This window comes from Schistocerca cancellata, chromosome 12, assembly GCF_023864275.1.
Source record: "Schistocerca cancellata isolate TAMUIC-IGC-003103 chromosome 12, iqSchCanc2.1, whole genome shotgun sequence".
NCBI lineage: Eukaryota > Metazoa > Arthropoda > Insecta > Orthoptera > Acrididae > Schistocerca > Schistocerca cancellata.
The window spans coordinates 133,685,289-133,712,895 of NC_064637.1; the positions used below are offsets into that span (position 1 = coordinate 133,685,289).

Genomic DNA, 27,607 nt, shown 5'->3' on the forward strand with positions numbered 1-27,607 from the left:
CAGAAAAACTGACAATTTTTGGAACTATAGCATATACTGTTAACTATAATACCTGTTGTATAATTAAATAATTAGCTTTCGATGTAATTTTTAGCAACGCAACTGGCCATTATTATCGCCATTCTGCGAGATCACGATCAACACCCGGACTTGCTCGCGGTGACGTTTTTAGACTACGTACTGTCATTGTCTTTAATTCACGAACGTATGACACTGCATTCCTACAGCTAACGATGCTTTCTAGTTCATATTCACCGCTTTTACGCTCTGAAGATCACTGTAAAAAGTAACCGAAACCAGCTACCGTACGTAAATTGGAGTAGGAAAATTGAGGTCCACGCATAAATGTTTTCATTTTAATGAATTTTTATTTCTTAAGCTACATTAAGACTGCCATCTCTTCCCTCGAAAAATCAGGTTTCACTACCAATCGATTACGACAGCTGAGGAAATCGATCCGGGTAGAAGGGAGTCTGTATCTTGCGCGATGAGTTCGAACTTGCAGTCGGAAGATAAAACCTGGGGAAAGCTACTGCAGTTGATGGTACCGTAGCAGAACTCAAGGCTGCTGGCGAACAGCTACATCAAGAACTCTTCCACCTTATTCAAGTTACGTACGAAAGCGGGAAACTCCCAACAGACTTTAAAAAATCTCACTTTGCCAATATGAGAGAATGAATCTCCAGATGTGAAAAATATACAACTGTTTCGTAGCACAGAAATGCTGAGCGAGACTGGCATAAAGTATAAAGACAGAAGAGTAATTCACAAACTGTATAGAGAAGAGTCTACTGTGATCAGGTGTGGAGAAAAAGAAGCAGCCACTATTAGGCAGTGTGTACGACGGAGATTCTGACTCTCACCTATCCTGTGTTGTGTAAATACATTCAGAAGGCAGTATATAAAGTTCAGGGAGAAACCAGGAGTTACAGGAGGAATTAAAATTATGGTGATAAGGAAACATACAAGCTAATATTTGCTGCTGATATTGTAATGTTAAGGTAAGATGCAGAACAATTAGATGCGATGCTGGCATAGACGAAAACCACCGCTCAGCTTTTCGTATAATATGAAAATCAATAAAGGTGAAACAAAAATCTTAGTGGTGAACCCACTTAAGTGAGCGACTGGAGACAGTTGAATCCTTCCCTACCTATGGAGATAAAAAATTCCATCAGACGAAATCTCGCGGAAGGATATTGTAATCTGAATCCACCAGGCAAAAGCTGCTTTCAACAAGTGAAGGAAAAATTTCCCATCCAGCGGTATAGATAAGTTACCTTAGACTGGTGGTGACTTACCTTAAAGGTTTGCCGCTTCCCCTCTGAGGGCACTTGACCCATCCGCCGCATCAATAAGCAAGACGATAATTAAATTTTGTAATTAGCATTTCCTGAAGAATTGAGTGACACTGAACTTAATGTTAACGAGTTCTCAGTGCAAGTAACATGCACAATTGGAGATGTATGCTGAAGTTTATACAGTAAATATGAGTAAGAAAAGATTGGTTTCTTGGCGCCTAGGCGTGGTAGATGAATCCCTATTGTCCCTCTCTGCTCCAGTACGATACGGCTTTTCCTCGCTCGTCTGTTCTCACGGTATGCGACCATCTGGCGCGTCATTCGATGAGTGCAGTTCCATTTGTATACGCGATAGCCTCCCGTAATAAGATCTTTGTGTCTTAAAACATAGCAACAAAATGTATTAAATGTGTCCATTCATGTGGCGTAAACGCTACAACAGGTCTGGAAACTATTGGTTTCCCCGATACGACGTATGTCTACAACTGCATACATACTCCGCAGTCCACCATAGGGTGCGTGGCGGAGAGTACCTCGTACCACGGATAGCACCTTCTCTCCCTGTTCCACTCCCAAACAGAACGAGGGAAAATTGACTGCCTATATGCTTCTGTACGAGCCCTAATCTCTTATCTTTGTGGTCTTTCCGCGAAATATAAGTTGGCGGCAGTAAAATTGTACTGCAGTCAGCCTCAAATGCTGGTTCTCTAAACTTCCTCAGTAGCGATTCACGAAAAGAACGCCCCCTTTCCTGCAGACTTTCCCATCCGAGTTCCTGAAGCATTTCCTTAACACTCGCGTGATCAAACTTACCAGTAACAAATCTAGCAGCCCGCCTCTGGATTGCTTCTATGTCCTCCCTCAATCCGACCTGATAGGGATCCCAAACGCTCGAGCAGTACTCAAGAATAGGTGGTATTAGTGTTTTATAAGCGGTCTCTATTTACAGATGAAAAACATCTTCCCAAAATTCTACCAATGAACCGAATACGACTATCCGCCTTTCCCACAACTGCCATTACACGCTTGTCCCACTTCATATCGCTCTACAATGTTACGCCCAAATATTTAATCGACGTGACTGTGGCAAGCGCTACACTACTAATGGAGTATCCAAACATTACAGGATTCTTTTTCCTATTCATCTGCATTAATTTACATTTATCTTTATTTAGAGTTAGCTGCCATTCTTTACACCAATCACAAATGCTGTCCAAGTCATCTTGTATCCTCCTACAGTCACTCAACGACGACACATTCCCGTACACCACAGCATCATCAGCAAACAGCTGCACATTCCTATCGACCCTGTCCAAAAGATCATTTATGTAGATGGAAAACATCGGACCTACCACACTTCCCTGGGGCACTCCAGATGATACCCTCACCTCCAATGAACACTCACCATCGAGGACAACGTACTGGGTTCTATTACTTAAGTCTTCGAGCCACTCACATACTTCGGAACCAATCCCATATGCTCGTATCTTAGTTAGGAGTCTTCAGTGGGGCACAGAGTCAAACGCTTTCCGGAAGTCCACGAATATGGCATCCGTCTGATACCCTTCATCCATGGTTCGTAAGATACCATGTGAAGAAAAGGCCAGTTGCGTTTCGCAGGAGCGATGCTTTCTAAAGCCGTGCTGATGCATGGACAGAAACTTCTGTCTCAAGGAAATTCATTATATTCGAACTGAGAACATGTTCGAGAATCCTGCAACAAACCGATGTTAAGGATACTTCTTTTATACAGGCGTCACCTGCGCTTTTTCCAGTCGGTCGGGACTTTACGTTGGGCAAGAGATTCGCGATAAATGCAAGCTAAGTAAGGAGCCAATGCAGTAGAGTACTCTCTGTAAAACCGAATTGGAATCCCATCGGGACCTGGCGATTTATTTATTTTCAACCCATTCAGCTGCTTCACAACCCCAGGGATGTCTATCACTATGTCCTCCATACGGGAGTCTGTAAGAGACCCAAACGGCGGTATGTTTGTACGATCCTCCTGCGTGAAAGATTTCTCAAATGCTAAATTTAAAATTTCAGCTTTCGTTATGCTGTCTGCCGTTGCCAGGTCAGACTGGTCAGTGAAAGGCTGCATGGAAGCCTTCGACCCGCTTACCGATTTTACGTAAGACCAAAATTTCCTTGGGTTTTCAGCAAGATCTTTTGCTAAAGTATGACGGTGGTAGTGGTTGTATGCTTCACGCATCGCTCTTTTTACAGCAGCACGAATCTCTACTAACTTTTGCCTGTCATCATTCTCCCGATCTTTCTTGTACCGCGACATTCACGAATGAAACAGCGGCAGAGGGGTGGGGAGGGGGGGGGTGGAGAGAAGAGTATCATATAGTGCTTCTGGAGTACTCCGGAGAATAATTTCACGACTGAGGATACACTTTGAGAGATCAGATTCATGCTCTGTCGATTGTATGTGGATTTTTGTTCGTACCGGTCTCCGTGTGTAGTCGGCAGACGATAGAGTGAGCTCGTATTTCGCGCTGTCGGCCAGATCGCAGTGAGCGGCTGCTAGCAGGGGAGAGGTTGCCAAAATCCCGGCATTATTCTGCGGTCGCGCGGGCGGAAGCAGCAGCGTAGCGCCACGAGAGCCCTGGGTGGGCGCGTGCTGCCGACTGCGCTGTATCTCGCGCCATCGACAGCGCTTATAAATCTCGCCGAGGATTTTACGCCGCGATAAACGGTCCTCGCCTAGACGCTCGCTGGATGCCTGCTACGTTATGGATGTCTGCTTTTTAAAGCACTGCCGCCTCCCTGCGCGGCGTGGCATGCTTTACGGCGCCGGCGACAACAGGGCAATTACCGAGCGCGGTCGTAAGTCAGAGGTGGCGTCCGTGTGTCCAGCAGCCCATATCCACAAGCGCACCGCTGTTGGATATAACGGGCAGTAGGGTCTAAATTGTCTGGTATCAGCGTGCAAATCAACCGCCGGATACCTTGCGACAAAACCTGTGACGCCAACGAGCCCCTGATCAACATGTATACTCCAAACAACTGGGTCTGCACTGTCCTAGTTATTCGGCTCATTCCATGTCCATTCACATATGGAGTGCGGGAAGAATGACAGTTTAAAGGCCTCTGTGCGTGCTTTAATAAATCTAATCTTACCCTCACGATCCCTACGGGACTGATAAGTGTATGGGATTGTAGTATGTTTCTAGATATATCATTTGCAGCCGGTTCTTGAAACTTCACTCAGAATAGTTTCCATGTATCTTGAAGAGTCTACCAGTTCAGTTTCATCATCTCCGACTCTCCCATGGGCCAGACATACCTGTGACCGTTCGTGCTCACCTTCTCCGTACACGTTAAACATCCAGCATTAGTCCTGAATGAGATTTTCACTCTGCAGCGGAGTGTGCACTCATATGAAAGTTCCTGGCAGATTAAAACTGTGTGCCGGTCCGAGACTCGAACTCGGGTCCTTTGCTTTTCGCGGGCAAGTGCTCCACCAACTGAGCTACCCAAGCACGACTCACGCCCCGTCTTCACAAGTTTACTTCCGCCAGTACCTCGTCTCCTACCTTCCAAACTTTACAGAAGCTCTCCTGCTAACCATGCAAGACTAGCACTCCTGAAAGAAAGGATATTGCGGAAGTTTCATATCAGCGCACACTCAGCTGCAGAATGAAAATCTCATTCTGGAAACATCCCCTAGGCTGTGGCTAAGCCATGTCTCCGCAATATCCTTTCTTTCAGGAGTGCTAGTCTTGCATGGTTAGTAGGAGAGCTTCTGTAAAGTTTGGAAGGTAGGAGACGAGGTACTGGCGGAAGTAAACCTGTGAAGACGGGGCGTGAGTCGTGCTTGGGTAGCTCAGTTGGTGGAGCACTTGCCCGCGAAAGGCAAAGGACCCGAGTTCGAGTCTCGGCCAGGCACACAGTTTTAATCTGCCAGGAAGTTTCAACATTAGTCCTAATTCTTACAGGTTCCACACACTTGAGCAATACTCTAGAACCGGTCGCGCGAGTGATTTGTAACCAATCTCTTAGGTACACTGACACCACTTCCCCAGTATTCTACCAATAAACCGAAGTCTACCACCTGCTTCACCCACGACCGAAACTATGTGACCATTCCATTTTATATTCCTGCAAGATGTTACTTCCGGGTATTCTAGTTTGATTCCAGTTGCGACTCGCTGAATTATAGTCGTAGTACCTGTCTCGAAATGACTGGGTGGTTGTGTTATTATTTCAACATCATTCATGAAACTGTCGAGATTTGACTGAAAAAGATTGGGAATTTGTACCTGATAACCACGCAGTTTAGCGCCCCACAAACGAAAGATCATCATCATATGAAGGGCTTATTTCAATAGTGGTACAAGTCCACTTTTGTTCATTCTGAGATACAGAGCCCTAAAGTTAAAAGAGCGCTGAAAAATCTGCAGTTGAGATACCAGAAATATTCAGGCATATGGCTTCTTGCTAGAGATAAACGATTCTTCCTGTTTGTTTGGACAATTAATGTCAGCATTATAGACAGAAAAGTGGAGGTAATGGACTTGTCCCACTATTGAAATAAGCCCTTATATAGTTGTAATATACTAATTCTCTTCATTTTCTGAAGTGTACAGTTTTACTTTTGTAAACGTTTAAAGGAAGTAGACAATTTTCGCACCACTTTAAAGTCTTATAAAAATCTGACTGAATATTTTATGCTGCTTGTTTCTGGCAGTACTTCTCTCTAGGTAAATGCATTATCTGCAAAAATCGGAGATGTTGGTAGTGTGTAAGATCGTTAATATTCAACATGAACAGGAAGCCAGCCGACCAACTTCCCAGAGGTAAACTAGAAGTTATTTCTACATCTGTCTAGGACTGCTATCAACGGTAACATTGTGTCTCCTCGGTACGGAGAAATCCATAGTCAACGCCGTTTCATCTGATACTCCATACTTTCGTACTTTTTATGCAGAATGTAGACTTCCAAATTTGAGTAAGCTGAAGGAAGAAAGCGCATTCGCAAGCGTGGGGACGGGGGACGCACGCGAACAGGCACTATTACCGCATTCCATTCTGGGATCACAGTTTGTTCGTGATTGAAGGTGATTTTGAAAAGGTCTCATTTGCTACAGAGAGAGAGAGAGAGAGAGAGAGAGAGAGAGAGAGAGAGAGAGAGAGAGAGAGGGGGGGGGGGGGGGAGGAAGACGAGAAGAAAACTTTCATTCGTATGACCTCTCCGGAGTTCTATGACGTTCAATGTGCAGGCTACATTCCACAGTGAGTGCCATGCTACTCCTGGACCATCATTTGTAGGCTGCCGGTTCGAATTCCCGTCTGCCCATCCAAATTTAGGTTTTCCTTGAGTTAGCTAAATCGTTCCAGGTACATTCCAGGATGGTTCCTATGGGAAGGACAGAGGTTATTTCCTTCCACGTCCTTTCGTAATCCCACCTTGTGCTCCGTCCGCCATGACTTGTACTATCGAAGGGGCGTTCTACAGTTATCCTTCGTCCCTCCGTCCTGTCTCTCTCCCCCCCCCCACCCCCCCCCCCCCACCCCCCGCCCCATCCGCTATCACAATTTGCAGTGACTTTGCGGGCACCTGACGCGCTAAAGAAAATGTGAAAGATAAATGGGGACTAGTTGCTGACTATACGGTCCACAAATAAGAAATTCTACTAACTTGAGGTTGTCCAAAGGACGGATGTCGCGGTGCATTAGAACGAGCATCTGAGAAACAACGAAGCTAGTTAGCTGTACACATGCTGCTCTGGTTATCGTTTGTGGACAGTAGTTTAAGGACGGCGAAACAAGTAGTAGGCGACAAGGTGTTGGCTGTTCATGCCCCATCACAGAACATACATGTCGGCATTTACCAATTCGGCAAAGTAGGATACCCCTTTCCACATATGAGCGCTTTGTCTGCGTTTAACAGTGAAATTTCCATTTCTTAATGTCGCCATCCTTCGTTTCATTTACACCGAAAGGTGACTTTCCTGTACGTTGAATCACTCCTTCCAACGATCATTGATTTTTAGATTTCTTCACATTTTTCCTCTACCAGTTTCGCCTTAGATGCCGTGTACTTCTTTACTTCATTCCCAAGTGATTTATGTTACTGTCTTCCTATCATTCCGTGAACATTTTTGCATTTCCTTCTTTCGGCGCTGAATACAAACATTTCTGCTGCCCAAGGTTTCTTTGCAGTTACCTTCTTCGTACATGTTTGACTGTCCAATTTTTGTCATTGCCCTTCATAGAGGTGTCCACTCCTCTTCTACTGAGCGGCGTACTGGATATTTCCGTATCATAGTATCCACACCCTTAGGACAATTCTAATCCTTCTTGCAGATCGACAAATCCTAACACCGTGTCTTGATTCTGCTTCACTTTTGCTTCCATTCTCTCGTAACTTACTACATTGCCCTTCAGTTTTCGTACGGGAGAGGGGGTGTCCAAAAACATGATACTAAGTAAGAGATCATTGTGGAAAACATCGAAGTTCATCAACCTTGTTATACTGAATACGAGACGCTCGAAATGTTTACCGTCTCGGCAACAGTGGTACACAGCCGGTTCAAAAACTGTCATAACGCGATGGAGTGTGACTGACTCAAGTGGATCCATCTCAATTCCGATCGCCGATTTCAGACGCCCCATTGACTTAGGGGGATCTCTGTAGATGGTGTCTTCGATACAACCCCGGAAGTAGTAGTCCCATGGATTGAGGTCTGGACTGTATGGGGGCCACGGTACCCCGTGCCCCGTGAATTTCTGTGCATCCAGTGCAATCAAACGCTCACCAAATGTAGTTCCTAGCCACGTGAAGACGTCAGCAGCTCTGTGGGGACGAGTCCATCCTGCATGAATCAGTACTGGCGAGTCATTTGGCACGGGCCGCTTCTGGGCCAAAGTGCCGCTCCAGCAACTCTAGATGGAATGAGATTTTCACTCTGCAGCGGAGTGTGCGCTGATATGAAACTTCCTGGCAGATTAAAACTGTGTGCCCGACCGAGACTCGAACTCGGGACCTTTGCCTTTCGCGGGCAAGCGCTGTACCATCTGAGCTACCGAAGCACGACTCACGCCCGGTACTCACAGCTTTACTTCTGCCAGTATCTCGTCTCCTACCTTCCAAACTTTACAGAAGCTCTCCTGCGAAACTTGCAGAACTAGCACTCCTGAAAGAAAGGATATTGCGGAGACATGGCTTAGCCACAGCCTGGGGGACGTTTCCAGAACGAGATTTTCACTCTGCAGCGGAGTGTGCGCTGATATGAAACTTCCTGGCAGATTAAAACTGTGTGCCCGACCGAGACTCGAACTCGGGACCTTTCAGGAGTGCTAGTTCTGCAAGTTTCGCAGGAGAGCTTCTGTAAAGTTTGGAAGGTAGGAGACGAGATACTGGCAGAAGTAAAGCTGTGAGTACCGGGCGTGAGTCGTGCTTCGGTAGCTCAGATGGCAGAGCGCTTGCCCGCGAAAGGCAAAGGTCCCGAGTTCGAGTCTCGGTCGGGCACACTGTTTTAATCTGCCAGGAAGTTTCAACTCTAGATACTTTACTGTAGCGGACAGTGGTTGATTATCGAACCAATGATCCGCTTCGACGACACACCACACCACAGCACACAGTGACCCTCTGCGGATGCAGTGGCGAAACGACGCCGTGCTGCAGATTTTTAGTGCTTTAGTCTGTTCGCGTAACGACTGAATCGAAAATGTGCCTCGTCACTGATCCAGATCTTGTGTTCAGCAATGGCACAATTTTGGAGTTCCTCGACTGTGCTGTTTGGGGAATCTCGCCGTCGCACAGTGCTCACCACCTTGAGTCGCTGGCGACTGTGGTTGTTGCAGGAACGCAACCCCACCGCTTTCGTGGGACTTTGTAATGATGTTTTGGACATGCTTAATTGCTGGGACGTCCGTCTAGTAGATGTGGGTGGCTCATTCTCAATGAATGCCCAGACACGCTCCCCCTTGCCATCGGTAACGACTGTGGATTTTCGTCCCGGCGCCTCGCTTCTTGCATTCCACTCATTGCCGGTAGATTCGAATCTGGCCAACGCCCTGTAAACAACGAAAATCGGTGTGAGATGAGGACCAGAACATCGACCACCTGATGGCTTCAAAATCGGTGCAGCTTTCTAGTGCTGTAACTTACCGCGCGATAACCACATCATTAGACGTCCTTTTCTTTCCTAACTCTGACATGCCCGTCGAACGGTAACATTACTGAGATTATTTTCTCGAAGTTTTCTTGCGATAAATAATTTTTCCAAGGGCAGTGATTCCATATTGCTTCATTTCCGTTAATGAAGCGTTCACCTCAAATGTCAATATATGCGATATTACAATATGGACGAATTATACAGGGTGTTACAAAAAGGTACGGCCAAACTTTCAGGAAACATTCCTCACACACAAAGAAGGAAAATGTTACTTTCCATGTTAGAGCTCATTTTATTACTTCTCTTCAAATCACATTAATCATGGAATGGAAACACGCAGCAACAGAAAGTACCAGCGTGACTTCAAACACTTTGTTACAGGAAATGTTCAAAATGTCCTCCGTTAGCGAGACTACAGGCATCCACCCTCCGTCGCATGGAATCCCTGATGCGCTGATCCAGCCCTGGAGAATGGCGTATTGTATCACAGCCGTCCACAATACGAGCACGAAGAGTCTCTACATTTGGTAACGGGGTTGCGTAGACAAGAGCTTTCAAATGCCTCCATAAATGAAAGTGCAGAGGGTTGAGGTCAGGAGAGCGTGGAGGCCATGGAATAGGTCCGCGTCTACCAATCCATTGGTCACCGAATCTGTTGTTGAGAAGCGTACGAACACTTCAACTGAAATGTGCAGGAGCTCCATCGTGCATGAACCACATGTTGTGTCGTACTTGTAAAGGAACATGTTCTAGCAGCAAAGGTAGAGTATCCCGTATGAAATCATCATAACGTGCTCCATTGAGCGTAGGTGGAAGAACATGGGTCCCAATCAAGACATCAGCAACAATGCCTGCCCAAACGTTCACAGAAAATCTGTGTTGGTGACGTGATTGCACAATTGCGTGCGGATTCTCATCAGCCCACACATGTTGATTGTGAAAATTCACAATTTGATCACGGTGGAATGAAACCCCATCCGTAAAGAGAACATTTGCACTGAAATGAGGATTGACACATGGTTCGATGAACCATTCGCAGAAGTGTACCCGTTGAGGCCAATCAGCTGCTGATAGTGCCTGCACACGCTGTACATGGTACGGAAACAACTGGTTCTCCCGTAGCACTCCCCATACAGTGACGTGGTCAACGTTACCTTGTACAGCAGCAACTTCTCTGACGCTGACATTAGGGTTGTCGTCAACTGCACGAAGAATTGCCTCGTCCATTTCAGGTGTCCTCGTCGTTCTAGGTCTTCCCCAGTCGCGAGTCATAGGCTGGAATTTTCCGTGCTCCCTAAGACGCCGATCAATTGCTTCGAACGTCTTCCTGTCTGGACACCTTCGTTCTGGAAATCTGTCTCGATACCAACGTACCGCGCCACGGCTAGTGCCCAGTGCTAATCCGTACATCAAACTCCGCATTTGTAAACATTGCACTGACTGTAAAACCACGTTCCTGATGAATACTAACCTGTTGATGCTACGTACTGATGTGCTTCATGCTAGTACTGTAGAGCAATGAGTCGCATGCCAACACAAGCACCGAAGTCAACATTACCTTCCTTCAATTGGACCAACTGGCGGTGAACCGAGGAAGTACAGCACATACTGACGAAACTAAAATGAGCTCTAACATGGAAATCAAGCGTTTCCGGACACATGTCCACATAACATCTTTTCTTTATTTGTGTGTGAGGAATGTTTCCTGAAAGTTTGGCCGTACCTTTTTGTAACACCCTGTACGTGTGAAATCAGGAACTAATATACTGTCAAGTTTTTAGGACCACCCTATAAATGGATGATATATAAAGGGGAATAGGGGTACATCTGGACGTGAGACTGTCTCGCGCTGCTACAGGTTCTTGCGAGGCTCACGAGAAAGACAGGCTTTACCGCCGTCTATGCCACAGCACGAGACACTCCATGTCTTAGTAGTGCCAGCAACCTTTTCCGACGTGAAGCGAGTAACTTGCGGCGTTTGCTGTGTTACTCAGTGGTTTGGTATTTAACTAATTTGTAAATGAAAATGATGATCTTGTTTTATTACAGTGAGTAATTACTAAATAATTTTTCTCCCGGCTTAAGATTTGGTCAAGTTGCTAAAGAACTAAGTTAATGTTGTGTTAGTGTTGTCTGTAAATTGTGTGTCAGTGAATCACAGTTCATACCACATATTCTATACAACTATTAATTATGATGGAAGCAGTTATCTTCAGCAAAATTATCATTAGCACTACCGAATATCAGCCGCGCACAACACTGACGTATGTTACCTGACACAATATTCTTCGCAACCCGTGCGTAATTAATTTCGGCTCCATACATCAGCAAGAAAAGTTTACCTGGGTCGTGTTATGAGCACTGTTTTTTAAATAACCAATCTGATTCGAATTATTTTCATTAAAGTGAGTTCGGGACAACCGGTGCACATTTATTTTTACACATTTTTATTACCTTCGGCATTTATGTCTGCAGAGTTGCGTAATTTGAATATGCCGCTGAGATAATTGTTAAGATGGTGGCAGACAATTGATAGAGACTTTCTATTATTGGAGTAAATCTCCTTTTAGCAGGATAAGTGTTTGATATGCTTACTAAACTTGGCTTTCATATTGTGCACTATTTAAACTTTCGTAAGAAACAGAGATAAAAACGCGATACAAATGGCTATCAATGGCTCCGCTCCTTGCAGCGGAAAGAAATAACTATGACAGATAATGCTTATTGAGAGAGGAATTAGTTACAAATCATTATTCACTCATATTTATTATAATAATGAACGCTATTCTCAAGAAATAAGTAACAAACAATTAAAATTTCTTAACAGACCTCAGTTTGATACGTCTTGCGTCCGCAACCTACAAAAGCCAACCAACAACAGGTAAAAACAAAGGAAGACAAATTCAGATCGTAAAAGGAATTTAAAATTATCATTGTATTTGTATGATACACATAGATATGTCCAATTACATCATAAAATATTATAAATAATTAATATTTATCATCGTTTTCACTGTTTTTTTTCATATGTCGGATAGATAATATTTATAAAGAGGCATAATTTCCTGTCGTCGCAGTGTAGCTAAAATTTACCTCCTAGATGTTAAAAACTATTTCAAACCAAGAGTTTAGTAATTCTTGACTGCACGTAGTCTCTCGATAGTACACGACACTGTTAAGATCTTCAGTGGGTACCTTTCCAATTGCACACTGACCTCTCGTGGGCCCCGCATGGAGCCGAACGTTCGCGAAGTGTGGCGCACAAACCGATTCGGGGCCAACGAGAAATACGGTCACTGCAACGAACCGAACGCTCGGCTCCATGCGGGGCCCATGGGATTAAATATTTAAAATTGAAGAAGTCTTAATTTTGTCGTGTGCTGTCGAGAACATACTTGCATTTAAACACGCGGTCAACAGTTAGTAAACTCGTCTAAAACAGTTACGAGCGCCAACAGTCACGTGCGGTGGGAAACGAGTAAGACCTGCGGTGTCAATTGCTGTGACATACGCGCTACAGCATATCGTTACGAAGCCGGTATCTGTAACAGGTATCATTGGTGATCTTGCAGATCTCGAAGAATGAAGTTATAATGAAATCTAGACCTTTCGCTGCTCACAGGTGTTCATAAATATCAACGGGGGTTTCGTTATATTTTCATTCTTAGAGGGCCGCAAGATCACCAGTGATACACGTACAGATACTATCTTCATATAGGTAAGGCTTACTGGCCAATGATCTTTAGTGCAGATGCATGCACATTGCTCGAACTCTTACAGGAATCGGTAGATGGACTGCCGCGAGTAATGAGTGTAATGGGCAGGGGCACTACAAATGTAGGGTGTGGAGAGAAAGTTGAACAGTGTGGGTCTCACGGGGAGCACGCCAGAGATAAGTCCCTGCAGCCGCACTATCCTCTGTGTCCACGGTGGCTCACAAGGAGACAGCACGACCGTGGGGTCGGGGATTTGTCCGAAATTTTGTGTGGTGGAGGAGGACCCCTAACACCTCACGTGGTTAAAATATTAGGACGCACTACCCGGAAAATCCCGGGAAAAGTTGATCGGAAGTTCCTTAAGCGCCTTATGAGTGTAAAATGTTACTCCATTGCCGAGCCGCCGTGTGGCCTAGATGTTTAGGGCTCGGACTCTTATGCCAGAGGTCTCGGGTTCGATTCCTCCTCGCACACTTTTTTTCCTTTAGTTTCATTTTCTTTTGTTATTCCACCAATTATTCAGAAAGTTTCCCAAACCTACATTATCTTTAACAAATTAGTTACATATTTTGTCCAACAACACAATTCATGGCAGTGGGTTTTTCATTGTAAAGTATATGAGGAGAAACATTGAGTTTTTAATCAGAATAACAAAGTCGATTGGGAAACATTCAATTTTTATACATATAATAATTATAAACAAGAACGGCAGTGGTAATTACCGTAAAAACAAAGCAATAGTTTTTGCGACATCTTGCGCAACATATGAAAGCGTATTTTTTACAATCACAGGACGTTTGCAATAAATCTGTACAAAAACATGCCTCATTAACGTTTACGAAAATGTTTTGAATTTCTGATAATTTTGAGGCAAACCAGGAATATTGAATAATGTCTCGGAATATTGGCGACTATAATTGATAGTGAATTACAGAATGAATTTTTATACAATGTTCTCGGGAATTAATTTCACGATTCTCCTATAACAATGCGCTGCAGTTTTGCAAGCAACAGAGGAAAAAAATGTGCTGGAGGAGGAATCGAACCCGAGACCTCTGGCATAAGGGTCCGAACGCTAACCACGTAGGCCAAACAGCGGCTGGGCAATGGACTAACCTTTTATACTCATACGGCACCTAAGAAACTTTGGATCAATTTTTCTAGAAATTTTCCGATTAGTGCGTCCTAATATTTTAACAACGTGAGGTGTTAGGGTTCCTCTTTCACCACACAAGATTTTGGAAAAATCGCCGTCCCCACGGTCGTGCCGTCTCCTTGTCAGTCGGATAGAGCGTCTGCCATGTAAGCAGCAGGTCCCAGGTTAGAGTCCCGGTCAGGGCACACATTTTTCAACTGTCCCTGTTTATATTTACCGACGCCTGTAAGCAGCGTAGGTCTAGATTTCATTAAAACTTCGTGCCTCTTTGCCGTGGGCCTCTAGCCGACTAGTATGACGTCAGAAGCCCGTTGCGGGGCCCGTATTTCTCGCGAGCTCCAGGCAGCAGTCTGATGACGTCACGAGGACACTTCCTGTAGCTGCCTAGTGAATTGGCTCAGCCTTGTCTGCGGTAATGTTAGTCAGCCTCTCGAGGTGACGCTCTGCGTGTGCCGGCAGGTGTCCGACGTGGACAACGGCTCGGACATCGTGCAGCGCATAACCGCCATGCTGGACACGGCGTCGGCCGAGCAGCCGTCGCCGTCGCCGCCGCCGGCGCTCGCGGGTTCGACGCCCGGCGGCTCGTCGGGCTCGGCGTCGCCCACGCAGTCCCCGGCGCTGGCCGGCGCGCCGCTGCACCACGCCCACCCGCAGCACCAGGCGCTGCACCACCACCATCACCACCACCCGCTGTCGCCGCTGCGGTCGCTCTCCGTCGCCCCGCCGGGCGTGCTGCCGCCGCAGGCGCACCGCTCCCTGTCCGAAGGTCAGTCGCTGTACACCCTCTGTACATATATATCCTGCCTAGCCCGATAATCTGCCATCACTTCGAGGCACTGCGTGTTCTAATGCAGAGGAAACTAGACACCAGTATTAAGTAGTACATACTTACGCGTTTCCAAGTTGCCTATCGTCAGGTGGTGCCTTTCACCAACCTTACCTGCGTGGCGCGATCAGGACGCTGACGAGATCGTACTGCTTTTCTGAGGAGTGCATCACCCTTCTCACCCTTCACAACCTTCACAACGGAGATCAGAGGGCGAATGAATCTCCTCAGTTGAGTGGGCGTTTGCTACCGCAAATATTGTCGCTTATAAAGGAGTAGTGTTGCAGGTTGTAAATTATTACTTCGACGTAACACTTCCATTAAACTGTTTGATACAAGCGAGATCAGAGAGAATTAAAGTAGGTGAGGTGTGAGATACACCAACCTCAACAACCAAAATGAATCTGCGACGACTGCTCTTATACTGACACCTTCACATGTCACACTGACCGGTACCAAACTTCGCATATCGGTAGGGTATCAACCAAAACACAGAAATAGTGCTATGTGCTGCCGTCTCGGAGAGAGTGCGTAAACTATAACTACCACATGACCTACGGCGCACAGGTAAAGTAAAATCCTGAACATCTGTTGTGTCGAGTTCATTTCGGGAGGTCGGTAGACACTTATACGAAGGGTCCTGTATTCGATTCCAGGTACTATTTTTGTGCTCTACTACGTGTGACACTATTATATGGCAGAACATGTTTCTGAAATGTAAAAGGACTGCTCGGAGTTCATAGCAATGTGCTGTTGGCAGTCGGCTTTAGCTTAGTTTATTTGAAAGCAACAAACTTACGTGGCACGTTCTTAGTTTCACAGAATAAACACAAAAATCAGAACAAGAATAAACACACAGTTGGATCACACGTGCGGAAGTATTATTATTAATAATAAAAATACCTATGTTTTTGGATAGGGTCCGCCTTCAGCAAAGTACAATTTTGATTTTAACCCGAATATGTTTCACTGCCGTTGCAGCATCTTCAGTGGGCTTCTATTTTACGGCTGTTAAAGATAATGTTCTTTGTGTTTGTATACATGGAACTATTACTTTTAAATCGTAATCACAGATATTTGATAAACACACAATTATGAATTCATACCTTCTTACCACAGGGTGTGGTTTTTCTGGTGTCTTGTGTTTCTATAGAGTCTGTTTCGTTCCACAGTTTGTCATCTGCAACCACTTACGTCATAAGTAGATAAATTGTTTAAGCCAAAATTACGATTTGAAAATTATTTCTATGCCTGACGCACGCACGCACGGTCTGTAGTAAGACACTCGAAATTTGCATAGGAATAACACAAAATAAAACAAGTAAAAATTACTTATGGCGCTGTCCATTACTACATTTAATAGTAAACATAGAAAATTTAAAAACCCGGATTCACTCCACGTGAGTCACTTGTTTTTAATCATCGTACGGGTGTGCGGTTCCTCGTATTTACTGAATAGTGCATACGTGGCGCCAAATGTGAGCAAGACGATGTATTAATCTCCACAGAACTCGAATTGTGTTCCTCGTAATTACTGAATAGTGCATTCGTGGCGCCAAATGTGAGCAAGATGATGATGTATTAATCTCCACAGAACTCGAATTGTCGTTTGGCGTGTTGTAACTGCAAGTGGTGTGCTTACTGTTATTGTTAGCAAAACTTTATATGAACTGATTGGGCATGGAACTCCCAATACCAAAAAGGAATACAGTCACTGCAAAGTACATTCAGTCCCTTACATACTGAATCATCTGCCCCTGTTCAAAACTGATAACTTCGGTCCCTGCGCACATAACAAATTAAATTGTCTTACGGCGGAACGCGATATATTCTAGTCTCTCATAAAAAAATATAAACATGCTAACTACAGGCTCAGCGGTGTCCAATGCTGACCATAATGCTTCGAAATACACATGAAATTCTGATGATGATGATGATGATGATGATGATGATGATGATGATGATGATGATGATGATAAGCGCCCGTACAAATTCCGAACCTTTGCTAAGCCCAGTCTCGCCACTTTCATGATGAGGAAATAACACAAACACCCAGTCATCTCGAGGCAAGTGAAAATCCCTGACCCCGCCGAGAATCGAACCCGGGACCCCGTGCTCGGGAAGCTAGAACGCGCCCGCGAGACCAGAAATTCTTTTAGCTGATCAACGAAAACATTTAACAAAATCCAATTTCTTTAAAAAAGCATGCCCTGGACAGGGAGGCGCTACTGATTATGGTGAATTACTAACACTGTTTTTAAGCAGAATTATATTGCGAGTTTCTCTTTAAAAACATCTGACAATTGACGTTACGTTACCCACAATTGATTAACAAACAATGACATTTATACAGCAAACATTATCTAACTTCATTAATGAAACATAAATGCAAATTACCAGGCGAGCGGTCTACCCGACGGGCGGCCCTCGTCACACGACAGATCATTTCATCAAATTAAATATAGCTCTCTTAACAAATCTTAGAAACACTACAAAATGAAATTTCTAAGTAGCCTTATCATTATGGGGTTGCCCAACAATTACAAACTACCAGCCAACTTGTCCATACCACCGCGCTGGCAAAAACAGAAATCATACTTATTTAACCTCTCTACCTTGGTTGCATAAAGACTTTTGCTTCCATGTTCATCAATATTGACATACCTACATCAGTGTAACAGTTGGTAGCTTCACACAGCACACCACAAAAACAGCTTACTCAAATCAGAGATCTTTGAGTCTGCGGTCCCGCGCAGTCAGCAATCCGCGTTATCGAGCCTATCAGAAACTTTCATCGTTTACTAGTTTCATTTTAATTTATTAAAAATACCTTTTCTGGTGCCACATAAAAGTGCGCCCCAGTATACTCCTTTCAGACTTATCAGTTTCCGACAGGCCATATCTCGTGTGTGAGAACGTAGGCCGATTTAACCGAAGAAAAACTGTTTTGAATTTCACTGTTTGTCGTCCGAAGTCTATTGGTTCGGACGATTTCAGAGTGGTGTAATGGCTGGAAAATATCGCCCGTCTTCGACCGAAATCGATCGTCAGCGGAATCCACCGATATAGGTGCCTCTGGGATACACAGACTTAGCAAGTGACATATCAAGTGACACACGTCGGCGGACGAGAAGGGGAATCCCCGAGCGGCTGTGGTCAGCGCCACAGGTGGCAGGCGTTTGTCGACTCCAGGCAGCTGCCGGGAAGGAACACGTCCAGCTACAAGGCTGAGGTTCGATGCACACAAGTGATTTATCACCGCGAGGTCGCAGCTTCATTTTCACGCGTCTTCCAGTAACTTTGAGCTACGCACGCTACGGCTGTGACGCTGGGAATACGGCGCGAGAACGCAACGGGTGAATTGTGATGCCCGGCCCCTGGCCACTGGCCACTGCCAAGTGAATGGGACGGTGCACCTGTGTTCGCAAAACTCGGAACAGCTGCAGCCACCCACCGTGGAATTTCTTCCCCAAAGAGGTGAAGAAATTCCCGTAAATGTGGGATACATGAAGCAAGGCGTATCGTGAAAGCATTAGAACAAAGGCGCACGGTTTAAAGTATGTGAGAGAAAAGTTTTGTGAGGGCTTCGCCTAGCGGATCAGCAGAAAAAAATGATATAGGTATCACTGTTAAATTTCATCGCTGTTAAACCATTTTGCGTTAAACTGGTGGCGTGTTTGGTCAAATGTGACCACAGCGGTAAATCTTCAGTAAATATATACAATTAAAAATAAATTATTTTCAAAAGTTAAATGTAATCTCTGCTTCATTGCTCTGTATCCGCAAAATACACAAATTTCAATATTGACGTGAATTAGTCTTCTGCGTTCGGCAATAGAAAGATGCAGTGGTTGTTAACGACCGGGTTCACATACGTTCGCCAGCATTGTCTAAAAAGCAGTCGTTGAGAATATTCTTCAGGCTTTCCGGCGATCTGTTCACATTTTAAACAAACGGACCGCGTAGGGAGCACCCGATGCGGCGCGGACCGACTAGGTGGCACCCATCACCTTACGGGCATAAATACTAGACTCGATCCGCCCTAGAACCATTCTCGGGTAGCACCTGAAGAAGACAGCGAGTTACGTCGTCGAAATATCGTTTGAGAACGACGCGAACATCCGGCAGCAGTCCCGTGTGTTCAAAATGTCAATGAGAATATTGGTAAGTGTGCTTGGTCCTAGCGTTGCTGGGATTTTACTGTCCAGATTACACAGCCTCTGTATACGTAAAGTTGAAAACCATCCCCGGAACGGCAGTAGTCGTGAAAGATAAAGCAACATTTGACAGCGTTGGCACCAAAGTCCAGCACAGCGTTGGCATGTTTGTGAAACACGCTCCATTTATTAGTTATAATTCCAAATACGCGCTCGACGTCTTCGGTGACGAGTTACACGGCAGTTTAAATCCCCGTATCTTAGAGAGGAAAGATCCAGTGCAAGGTCTCATAACAGAATTCGACAAATTTGCGCAGGCGGTATTAAAAACATCGTCGGATGTCTTAATTTTTGCTGGATTATTGCAGATTTACTGTTAGCGCATCAATTTACAGCATACTCATTCCAAAATAATTTACTTAAACATTCTTTTAAACACTAAAATTCTTTGGATCACCTCGGTTCCGAGGGTTCTAGAACCTGTGCAGAAAATTGGAATATACCTGATTTCTGCCCTTTTTATTGCTCGTGAAAACAACACCTGGCATGTTGAACCACTGTACAGCGAGAACTTCAGAGGTGGTGGTCCAGATTGCTGTACACACTGGTACCTCTAATACCCAGTAGCACGTCCTCTTGCACTGATGCATGCCTGTGTTCGTCGTGGCACACAATCCCCAAGTTCATCTAGGCACTGTTGGTCCAGATTGTCCCACTCCTCAACGACGATTCGGCATAGTTCCCTCAGAGTGGTTGGTGGATCACGTCGCCCATGAACAGCCATTTTCAATCTATCCCAGGCATATTGGATAGGGTTCATGTCTGAAGAACCTGCTAGCCATTCTAGTCCAGCGAAGGAAGTCATTCACAAGATGAGCACGATTGGGGGGGGGGGGGGCGGCGTGATTTGTCGTCCATGAAGACAAATGCCTCACCAATATGCTGCCGATATGGTTGCACTGTCGGTCGGAGGATGGCATTCACGTATAGTACAGCCGTTACGGCGCCTTCCATGACCACCAGCGGCGTACGTCACCCCCCCCCCCCCCCCACATAATGCCACTCCAAAACAGCAGGGAACCTCCACCTTGCTGCACTCGCTGGTAGTGTGTCTAATGCGTTCAGCTTGACTGGATTGCCGCCAAATACGTCTCCTTATATTCTCCATTTGAAGGCATACGCGACACTCATCGGTGAAGAGAACGTGATGCCAATCCTGAGCGGTCCATTCGGCATGTTGTTGGGTCCGTCTGTATCGCGCTGCAAAGATTGACTTGGCCGTGGACGTCGGGAGTGAAGTTCATGCAGCCTATTGCGCACAGTTTGAGTCGTAACACGACGACCTGTGGCTGCACCGGAAAAGCTTTATTCAACATTATGGAGTTGCTATCAGGGTTCGCCACCGACCTCCTATCGATATAAACCCGTATGTACGAGGGTCATTCAATAAACACGCAAATTGGTATGTTGAGAAAAAGTTTATTTTTTAAAAAACAATACTACTTTTACTTTTCAACGTAATCCCCTTGAACATTTACGCACTAGTTCCAACGAGCTACAAGCTTTTTATTGTGGTTGCGAAGAACTGTCTTGAACCAATTTCCCACAAACTTTTTCACGTCCTCGTTATCCTGGAACATCTTCCCACGTAATTCCTCCTTCAGTGCACCAAACAAATGGAAATAACTAGGTGCTACATCAGGATTATAAGGGGGATGAGGCAGTACTTCCCCGCCCATACTGTTGATGGTTTCATATGAGTAATAAGAGGAGAATCAGATCTCTGCTCTGAGACCCACGTCGTCTCTCTCACGGCTGACGTCACCCTACTTAAGATCAAATCGGAGTAGTACTGGCTGTTCATTGAACGCTGCTCTTAGACATAATCACAGAAAACTGGACCTTCAGCGTCCCAAAACACCGTCAACATGAGTTTTCCTGCTGATGCTTGGGATTTGAATTTTTTCTTGACAAGTGAGTTGGTGTGCTTCCACTCCGTGCTTTGTCTTTCTGATTCTGGCTCAAAATACTGAACGCAAGATCCATCACAAGTTAAAATTTTGAAGTGCTCACCTTCTCTTTCGTTACATCCCTTTAGCTCTGTGCTTGTTTCCCGGTGTAGCTGCGTCAGCTCCTTTGCTACCCATCTTGCACATGTTTAGCGGTATTTCAGCTTGTTACAGATAACGTTGTGAATTGTACCAGTACTAACTTAAACCTTATCACCTATCAATTCCAGGCACACAACAGTCGGCACGAATAACGCCATCAATTCGACTTTCAAGTGAGGAGTTGAAACTGCAAATGGTCGGCCAGAACGGTATTCGTCAGAGTCGCAAGTATTTTTTGAACTGCTCTACCTACTTGTAAAAATTTGCACGATTCATACCTTCACCATAAATTTGACACGATGCAATATATATTCACTGGTTTCTCGCCTTCAAGTAAAAACGAATAGCAGAACGTTGTTCAACTAATGCGGATGTTTCAAGTGGACTCGCCATCTTGAAATGTAGTTTTGTGGTTATAAACAAAACAATGTTACATCAGCTGATCAGGGTTCATCCCAGTGATGCCATCTTTAAGCCTTCAAAATATCAGACTTGCCCCCACTAACAGTTCCTTTCCCCAGACCAACTTGTGATTCTAATTATTGAATGACTCCCGTAGTATCAGTGAACGTGCTGTCCGTCTGTAAAATGGGAAGGCGCGGTATGTAATCTGTTTGACTGAGGGCAGATTCTCGTGGCGTGGAAGATCGGCGGGAGCGTTTCGGAAACAGTAAGGACTGTCTCGTGTTAGAGGAGTGATGTGGTGTCTTAAACTCCTGGCGAAACAAAGGTGACACAAACTCCAGACGTTAGGTTTGGCGGCCACCCCTCATTACAAATGTCGAACATCGTAGTCTGGAGAGACTGGTAAAACAGGACGCGCGGCGAACTACGGCGGAACTAACATTAGACTTCAATGTTGAGTGGAGTACAAGTCTATCTGAACACACAGTGGACCGAACGCTCGTAATGATGAAAGTAGTTTGCGAAAGGTAGGCCATGCATTGAAGGCAGGGCATCAGGTCTCGCGATTTACTCCTCTGCACGGCCCTCTGTTCTGCGACGTCTAGATTGTGTCCCCCACCGTGAATTGCGTTTAGCATCTGGCGCTTCATACACCAGTCCCGTGGAGAGCCTTCACGCTGAGCCTGCTGAACCTCCGCTGTCCAGTAGGCGAGCTGTCATACTGAGTCGTTATGCTAGCCATCTGTCTTCCATACCTGCCCATCCGACCCATACCAATTTGTTTTGACGCCTCCTTGCATTTAGGGTATGCAGGCGGATCTTCCTCTCTACTACCGCCAGAGTCCGCTTCTGTCAGCTGCTACATTCCCTTCCTATTTCCAAAAACTTCCTTGACAAATGGCGGTACAGAACCATCTTGGTTTCTACCCCGGACCTGCCTTTTCCGTGACCATTGTCGGCTTCCCAAGGATAGTACCCCACTTTCAATAGTTACTGTCAGGCATTTGCTGCTCTATGTGCACAAATGGAGGATGCCACATTTATTTACACTGGCGGCTCGAAGTCCACCTTTGGTGTCGGGGGAACCTATATTATTATTTCGCCTTCCCGACCAGTGTTCGGTTTATACTGCGGAGCTTTACGCTGTTATCCAGGTGGTCCAATACATCCGTCGCCATCAGCGGATACAGTATACTATATGCTCGGATTCGCTCAGCTCTCTTCTCAACCTCCAAGCTCTTTATCCCGTCCATCCTCTGGTCCAACCGATTAAAGACTGCCACCATATGCTCCACTTGTGGGGTATTTCTGTGGCGTTCCTCTGGATGCTAGGTCACTTTGGTATACGCGGAAACGAGCAGCCGATATAGCGGCCAAGGCTGCTGTCTCTGTTCATCGGCCTGCTATCATGGCTCCCTTTGCCGATCTACAGATAGTTTTATGTCGTCGTGTTGCTCTTTTATGGAACACACACTGGTCTGCATTTCAGGATAACAAATTACGGGACATAAAATCACTTCCCTGTGCTTGGACCTCTTCTTCTCGGCCTCGTTTTCGGGACGAGGTAATTTTAACTAGACTCCGCATTGGGCACCGTCTTTTTAGCTTTCGATATCATCCCCTGCTTTGTCCCCACTTCTCTCAACTGTGGACGGTGAGATACCTTTTACTTCAGTGCCCCTATTTCAAACGCCTACGCGCCCGTTTATACCTGTCGCCTGATATACCTACCGTTCTAGCAGATGACGCGCGCTCAGCCGATCGCGTCCTTGGGTTTGTAAGTGTTAGTGAGAGGACATCGGTCATTTGAAGCTCTTTTCGGGGAAAACTACCCCCCTTCAATAGCACTTTCCTGATTTCCTTCTATTTTTTTTTGTTTCCCCTCCTCCTTGGGTTTCCCCCCCTCCTCCTTGGGTTTCCCCCCCTCCTCCTTGGGTTTCCCCCCCTCCTCCTTGGGTTTCCCCCCCTCCTCCTTGGGTTTCCCCCCCTCCTCCTTGGGTTTCCCCCCCTCCTCCTTGGGTTTCCCCCCTCCTCCTTGGGTTTCCCCCCTCCTCCTTGGATTTCCCCCCCTCCTCCTTGGATTTCCCCCCCTCCTCCTTGGATTTCCCCCCCTCCTCCTTGGGTTTCCCCCCCTCCTCCTTGGGTTTCCCCCCCTCCTCCTTGGGTTTCCCCCCCTCCTCCTTGGGTTTCCCCCCCTCCTCCTTGGGTTTCCCCCCCTCCTCCTTGGGTTTCCCCCCCTCCTCCTTGGGTTTCCCCCCCTCCTCCTTGGGTTTCCCCCCCTCCTCCTTGGGTTTCCCCCCCTCCTCCTTGGGTTTCCCCCCCTCCTCCTTGGGTTTCCCCCCCTCCTCCTTGGGTTTCCCCCCCCCTCCTCCTTGGGTTTCCCCCCCTCCTCCTTGGGTTTCCCCCCCCTCCTCCTTGGGTTCCCCCCCCCTCCTCCTTGGGTTTCCCCCCTCCTCCTTGGGTTTCCCCCCTCCTCCTTGGATTTCCCCCCCTCCTCCTTGGATTTCCCCCCCTCCTCCTTGGATTTCCCCCCCTCCTCCTTGGATTTCCCCCCCTCCTCCTTGGGTTTCCCCCCCTCCTCCTTGGGTTTCCCCCCCTCCTCCTTGGGTTTCCCCCCCTCCTCCTTGGGTTTCCCCCCCTCCTCCTTGGGTTTCCCCCCCTCCTCCTTGGGTTTCCCCCCTCCTCTTCCTTGAGTTTCCCCCCTCCTCTTCCTTGAGTTTCCCCCCCTCTCCTCCTTGAGTTTCCCCCCCTCTCCTCCTTGAGTTTCCCCCCCTCTCCTCCTTGAGTTTCCCCCCCTCTCCTCCTTGAGTTTCCCCCCCTCTCCTCCTTGAGTTTCCCCCCCTCTCCTCCTTGAGTTTCCCCCCCTCTCCTCCTTGAGTTTCCCCCCCTCTCCTCCTTGAGTTTCCCCCCCTCTCCTCCTTGAGTTTCCCCCCCCTCTCCTCCATGAGTTTCCCCCCCCTCTCCTCCATGAGTTTCCCCCCCTCTCCTCCATGAGTTTCCCCCCCTCTCCTCCATGAGTTTCCCCCCCTCTCCTCCATGAGTTTCCCCCCCTCTCCTCCATGAGTTTCCCCCCCTCTCCTCCATGAGTTTCCCCCCCTCTCCTCCATGAGTTTCCCCCCCTCTCCTCCTTGAGTTTCCCCCCCTCTCCTCCTAGAGTTTCCCCCCTCTCCTCCTAGAGTTTCCCCCCCCTCCTCTTCCTTGAGTTTCCCCCCCTCCTCTTCCTTGAGTTTCCCCCCTCCTCTTCCTTGAGTTTCCCCCCTCCTCTTCCTTGAGTTTCCCCCCCCTCCTCTTCCTTGAGTTTCCCCCCCCTCCTCTTCCTTGAGTTTCCCCCCCCCTCCTCTTCCTTGAGTTTCCCCCCCCTCCTCTTCCTTGAGTTTGCCCCCCCTCCTCTTCCTTGAGTTTGCCCCCCCTCCTCTTCCTTGAGTTTGCCCCCCCTCCTCTTCCTTGAGTTTGCCCCCCCTCCTCTTCCTTGAGTTTGCCCCCCCCCTCCTCTTCCTTGAGTTTGCCCCCCCCCCCTCCTCTTCCTTGAGTTTGCCCCCCCCCCTCCTCTTCCTTGAGTTTGCCCCCCCCCTCCTCTTCCTTGAGTTTGCCCCCCCCCCTCCTCTTCCTTGAGTTTGCCCCCCCCTCCTCTTCCTTGAGTTTGCCCCCCCCCCCTCCTCTTCCTTGAGTTTGCCCCCCCCCTCCTCTTCCTTGAGTTTGCCCCCCCCCCTCCTCTTCCTTGAGTTTGCCCCCCCCTCCTCTTCCTTGAGTTTGCCCCCCCCTCCTTTTCCTTGAGTTTGCCCCCCCTCCTTTTCCTTGAGTTTGCCCCCCCTCCTTTTCCTTGAGTTTGCCCCCCCTCCTTTTCCTTGAGTTTGCCCCCCCTCCTTTTCCTTGAGTTTGCCCCCCCTCCTTTTCCTTGAGTTTGCCCCCCCTCCTTTTCCTTGAGTTTGCCCCCCCTCCTTTTCCTTGAGTTTGCCCCCCCCTTCCTTTTCCTTGAGTTTGCCCCCCCTCCTTTTCCTTGAGTTTGCCCCCCCTCCTTTTCCTTGAGTTTGCCCCCCCTCCTTTTCCTTGAGTTTGCCCCCCCCTCCTTTTCCTTGAGTTTGCCCCCCCCTCCTTTTCCTTGAGTTTGCCCCCCCCTCCTTTTCCTTGAGTTTGCCCCCCCCCCTCCTTTTCCTTGAGTTTGCCCCCCCCTCCTTTTCCTTGAGTTTGCCCCCCCTCCTTTTCCTTGAGTTTGCCCCCCCCTCCATTGCTGCTGATTTAAATTCCTGTTTTTACACTACACTAAGCCACAGGAGCCGGTGGTAGTGGCTGTGCGGTTCTAGGCGCTACAGTCTGGAGCCGAGCGACCGCTACGGTCGCAGGGTAGAATCCTGCCTCGGGCATGGATGTGTGTGATGTCCTTAAGTTAGTTAGGTTTAATTAGTTCTATGTTCTAGGTGACTGATGACCTCAGAAGTTGCTTAGTGATTAGAGCTATTTGAACTATTTTTGAACTAAGCCACAGGTTGCGCGCTTATGACCATAGCTGTTTTCCGTCCTAAAACCATAACAAACTCCTAACGATGGACCTCCGCAGCCAACGACCCGTGCATGTGCCAATGTTAACAAGAAGACATCGGCAACTATGACTGAAAAGAGCACGTCACCATCGGCAGTGGGGTTGGCGGAGTGGTAGAGCTTTGCACGGTCTGATGGACCCCGATACCTTCATCATTCCGATGGCAGAATGTAAATCGGTCGTCTTTCAAGAGAAACAGCTTCTTGACACCTATACTGCAGGACAGAAACAAGCTGGCTGCGACTCTAATATGATCTGGGGAACATTCACGTGGGGATCCATCAGTCCAGTGGAGGTCGTGCAAGACACAATGACGGCCAAGGAGTATCGCACACTGGTTGCAGAGCACGTACACCCCTTCATGACGATCATGAGAGCAGCAGCACTTTTCAGCACGATAATGCGCCGTGTCACAAGGCCAGGAGTCTGTTGAAGTGATTCGAGAAACAGTGGCGAGTTCCAGTTATGTGCTGGCCGCCAACTCGCCAGATCTGAACCCGACCGAACACATCTGAGGTGTGATCGAACATGGCGTTAGAGGTCATCGCTCTCCGTCCTCCCCGCGCCCACTACGCGGAATGGGAGACTTCCGTGTGAAGATGTTTAGCCAACTTCCACCAGCGACCTACCAACGCCTCATTGCTTCCATACCACGACTCGTCGCTCCTGTTTTCCGTGCCTAAGGTGCACATACAGACTATTAGGTGGGTGGTCACAATATTGTGGCTGACGAGTGTAGATACTAGTAGACTTCCATAGTAATACTGCTGCGCAGTGATCGCTGCGATGCCATCGTGTGTGCACTAAAACGATTTCTGACGCCGTGATATGGCTGCGCCCGTGTGCATAGAGCCTAAAGCGTGGCGAGCAGCGTGCGTTGTGTAACTACTGTGCTGAGTAACCGGACACGTTACGTCACCACTTTTGCACGCTCCGTTTCTCAGGCTGGCCCAACCAGCCTGTCCGTGCATCAAATACAGACTTCTATCCAGTATACCGCATTGTGGCGGTGATCTTACAACGTCATGTCGACGAAAATAATTGTTTCCAATACATCAACTATTTATTAAAAACTGTAATGAGTGTGATTTATATAGGGTATACCTTAAAAGGGGAGAGTTTCATATGTAAAACCTACTATTAAAATTTTTAAATTCGAATTTTTTATTTTTGCATAAAAATGTAAGTTAATATTTTTGCGCTTTCAAAAGATTGCTTTTTATAGAGAATTTGCACCGGCTGCCAAACCGCTCCCTCAGATAGAACAGA

At 46.9% G+C, this 27,607-nt stretch overlaps 1 protein-coding gene across 1 annotated transcript in view; it reads left to right on the forward strand.

The window, feature by feature from the left end:
- Positions 1–8,980: 8,980 nt before the first annotated feature.
- LOC126109524 (uncharacterized) overlaps positions 8,981–27,607 on the forward strand; it is a 293,239-nt gene continuing 274,612 nt past the window's right edge. Inside the window, exons 1-2 of the mRNA XM_049914544.1 lie at positions 8,981–9,106; positions 14,762–15,068. Coding sequence (XP_049770501.1) covers positions 8,981–9,106; positions 14,762–15,068 — 433 coding nt within the window. The remainder of the gene's footprint in view (positions 9,107–14,761; positions 15,069–27,607) is intronic.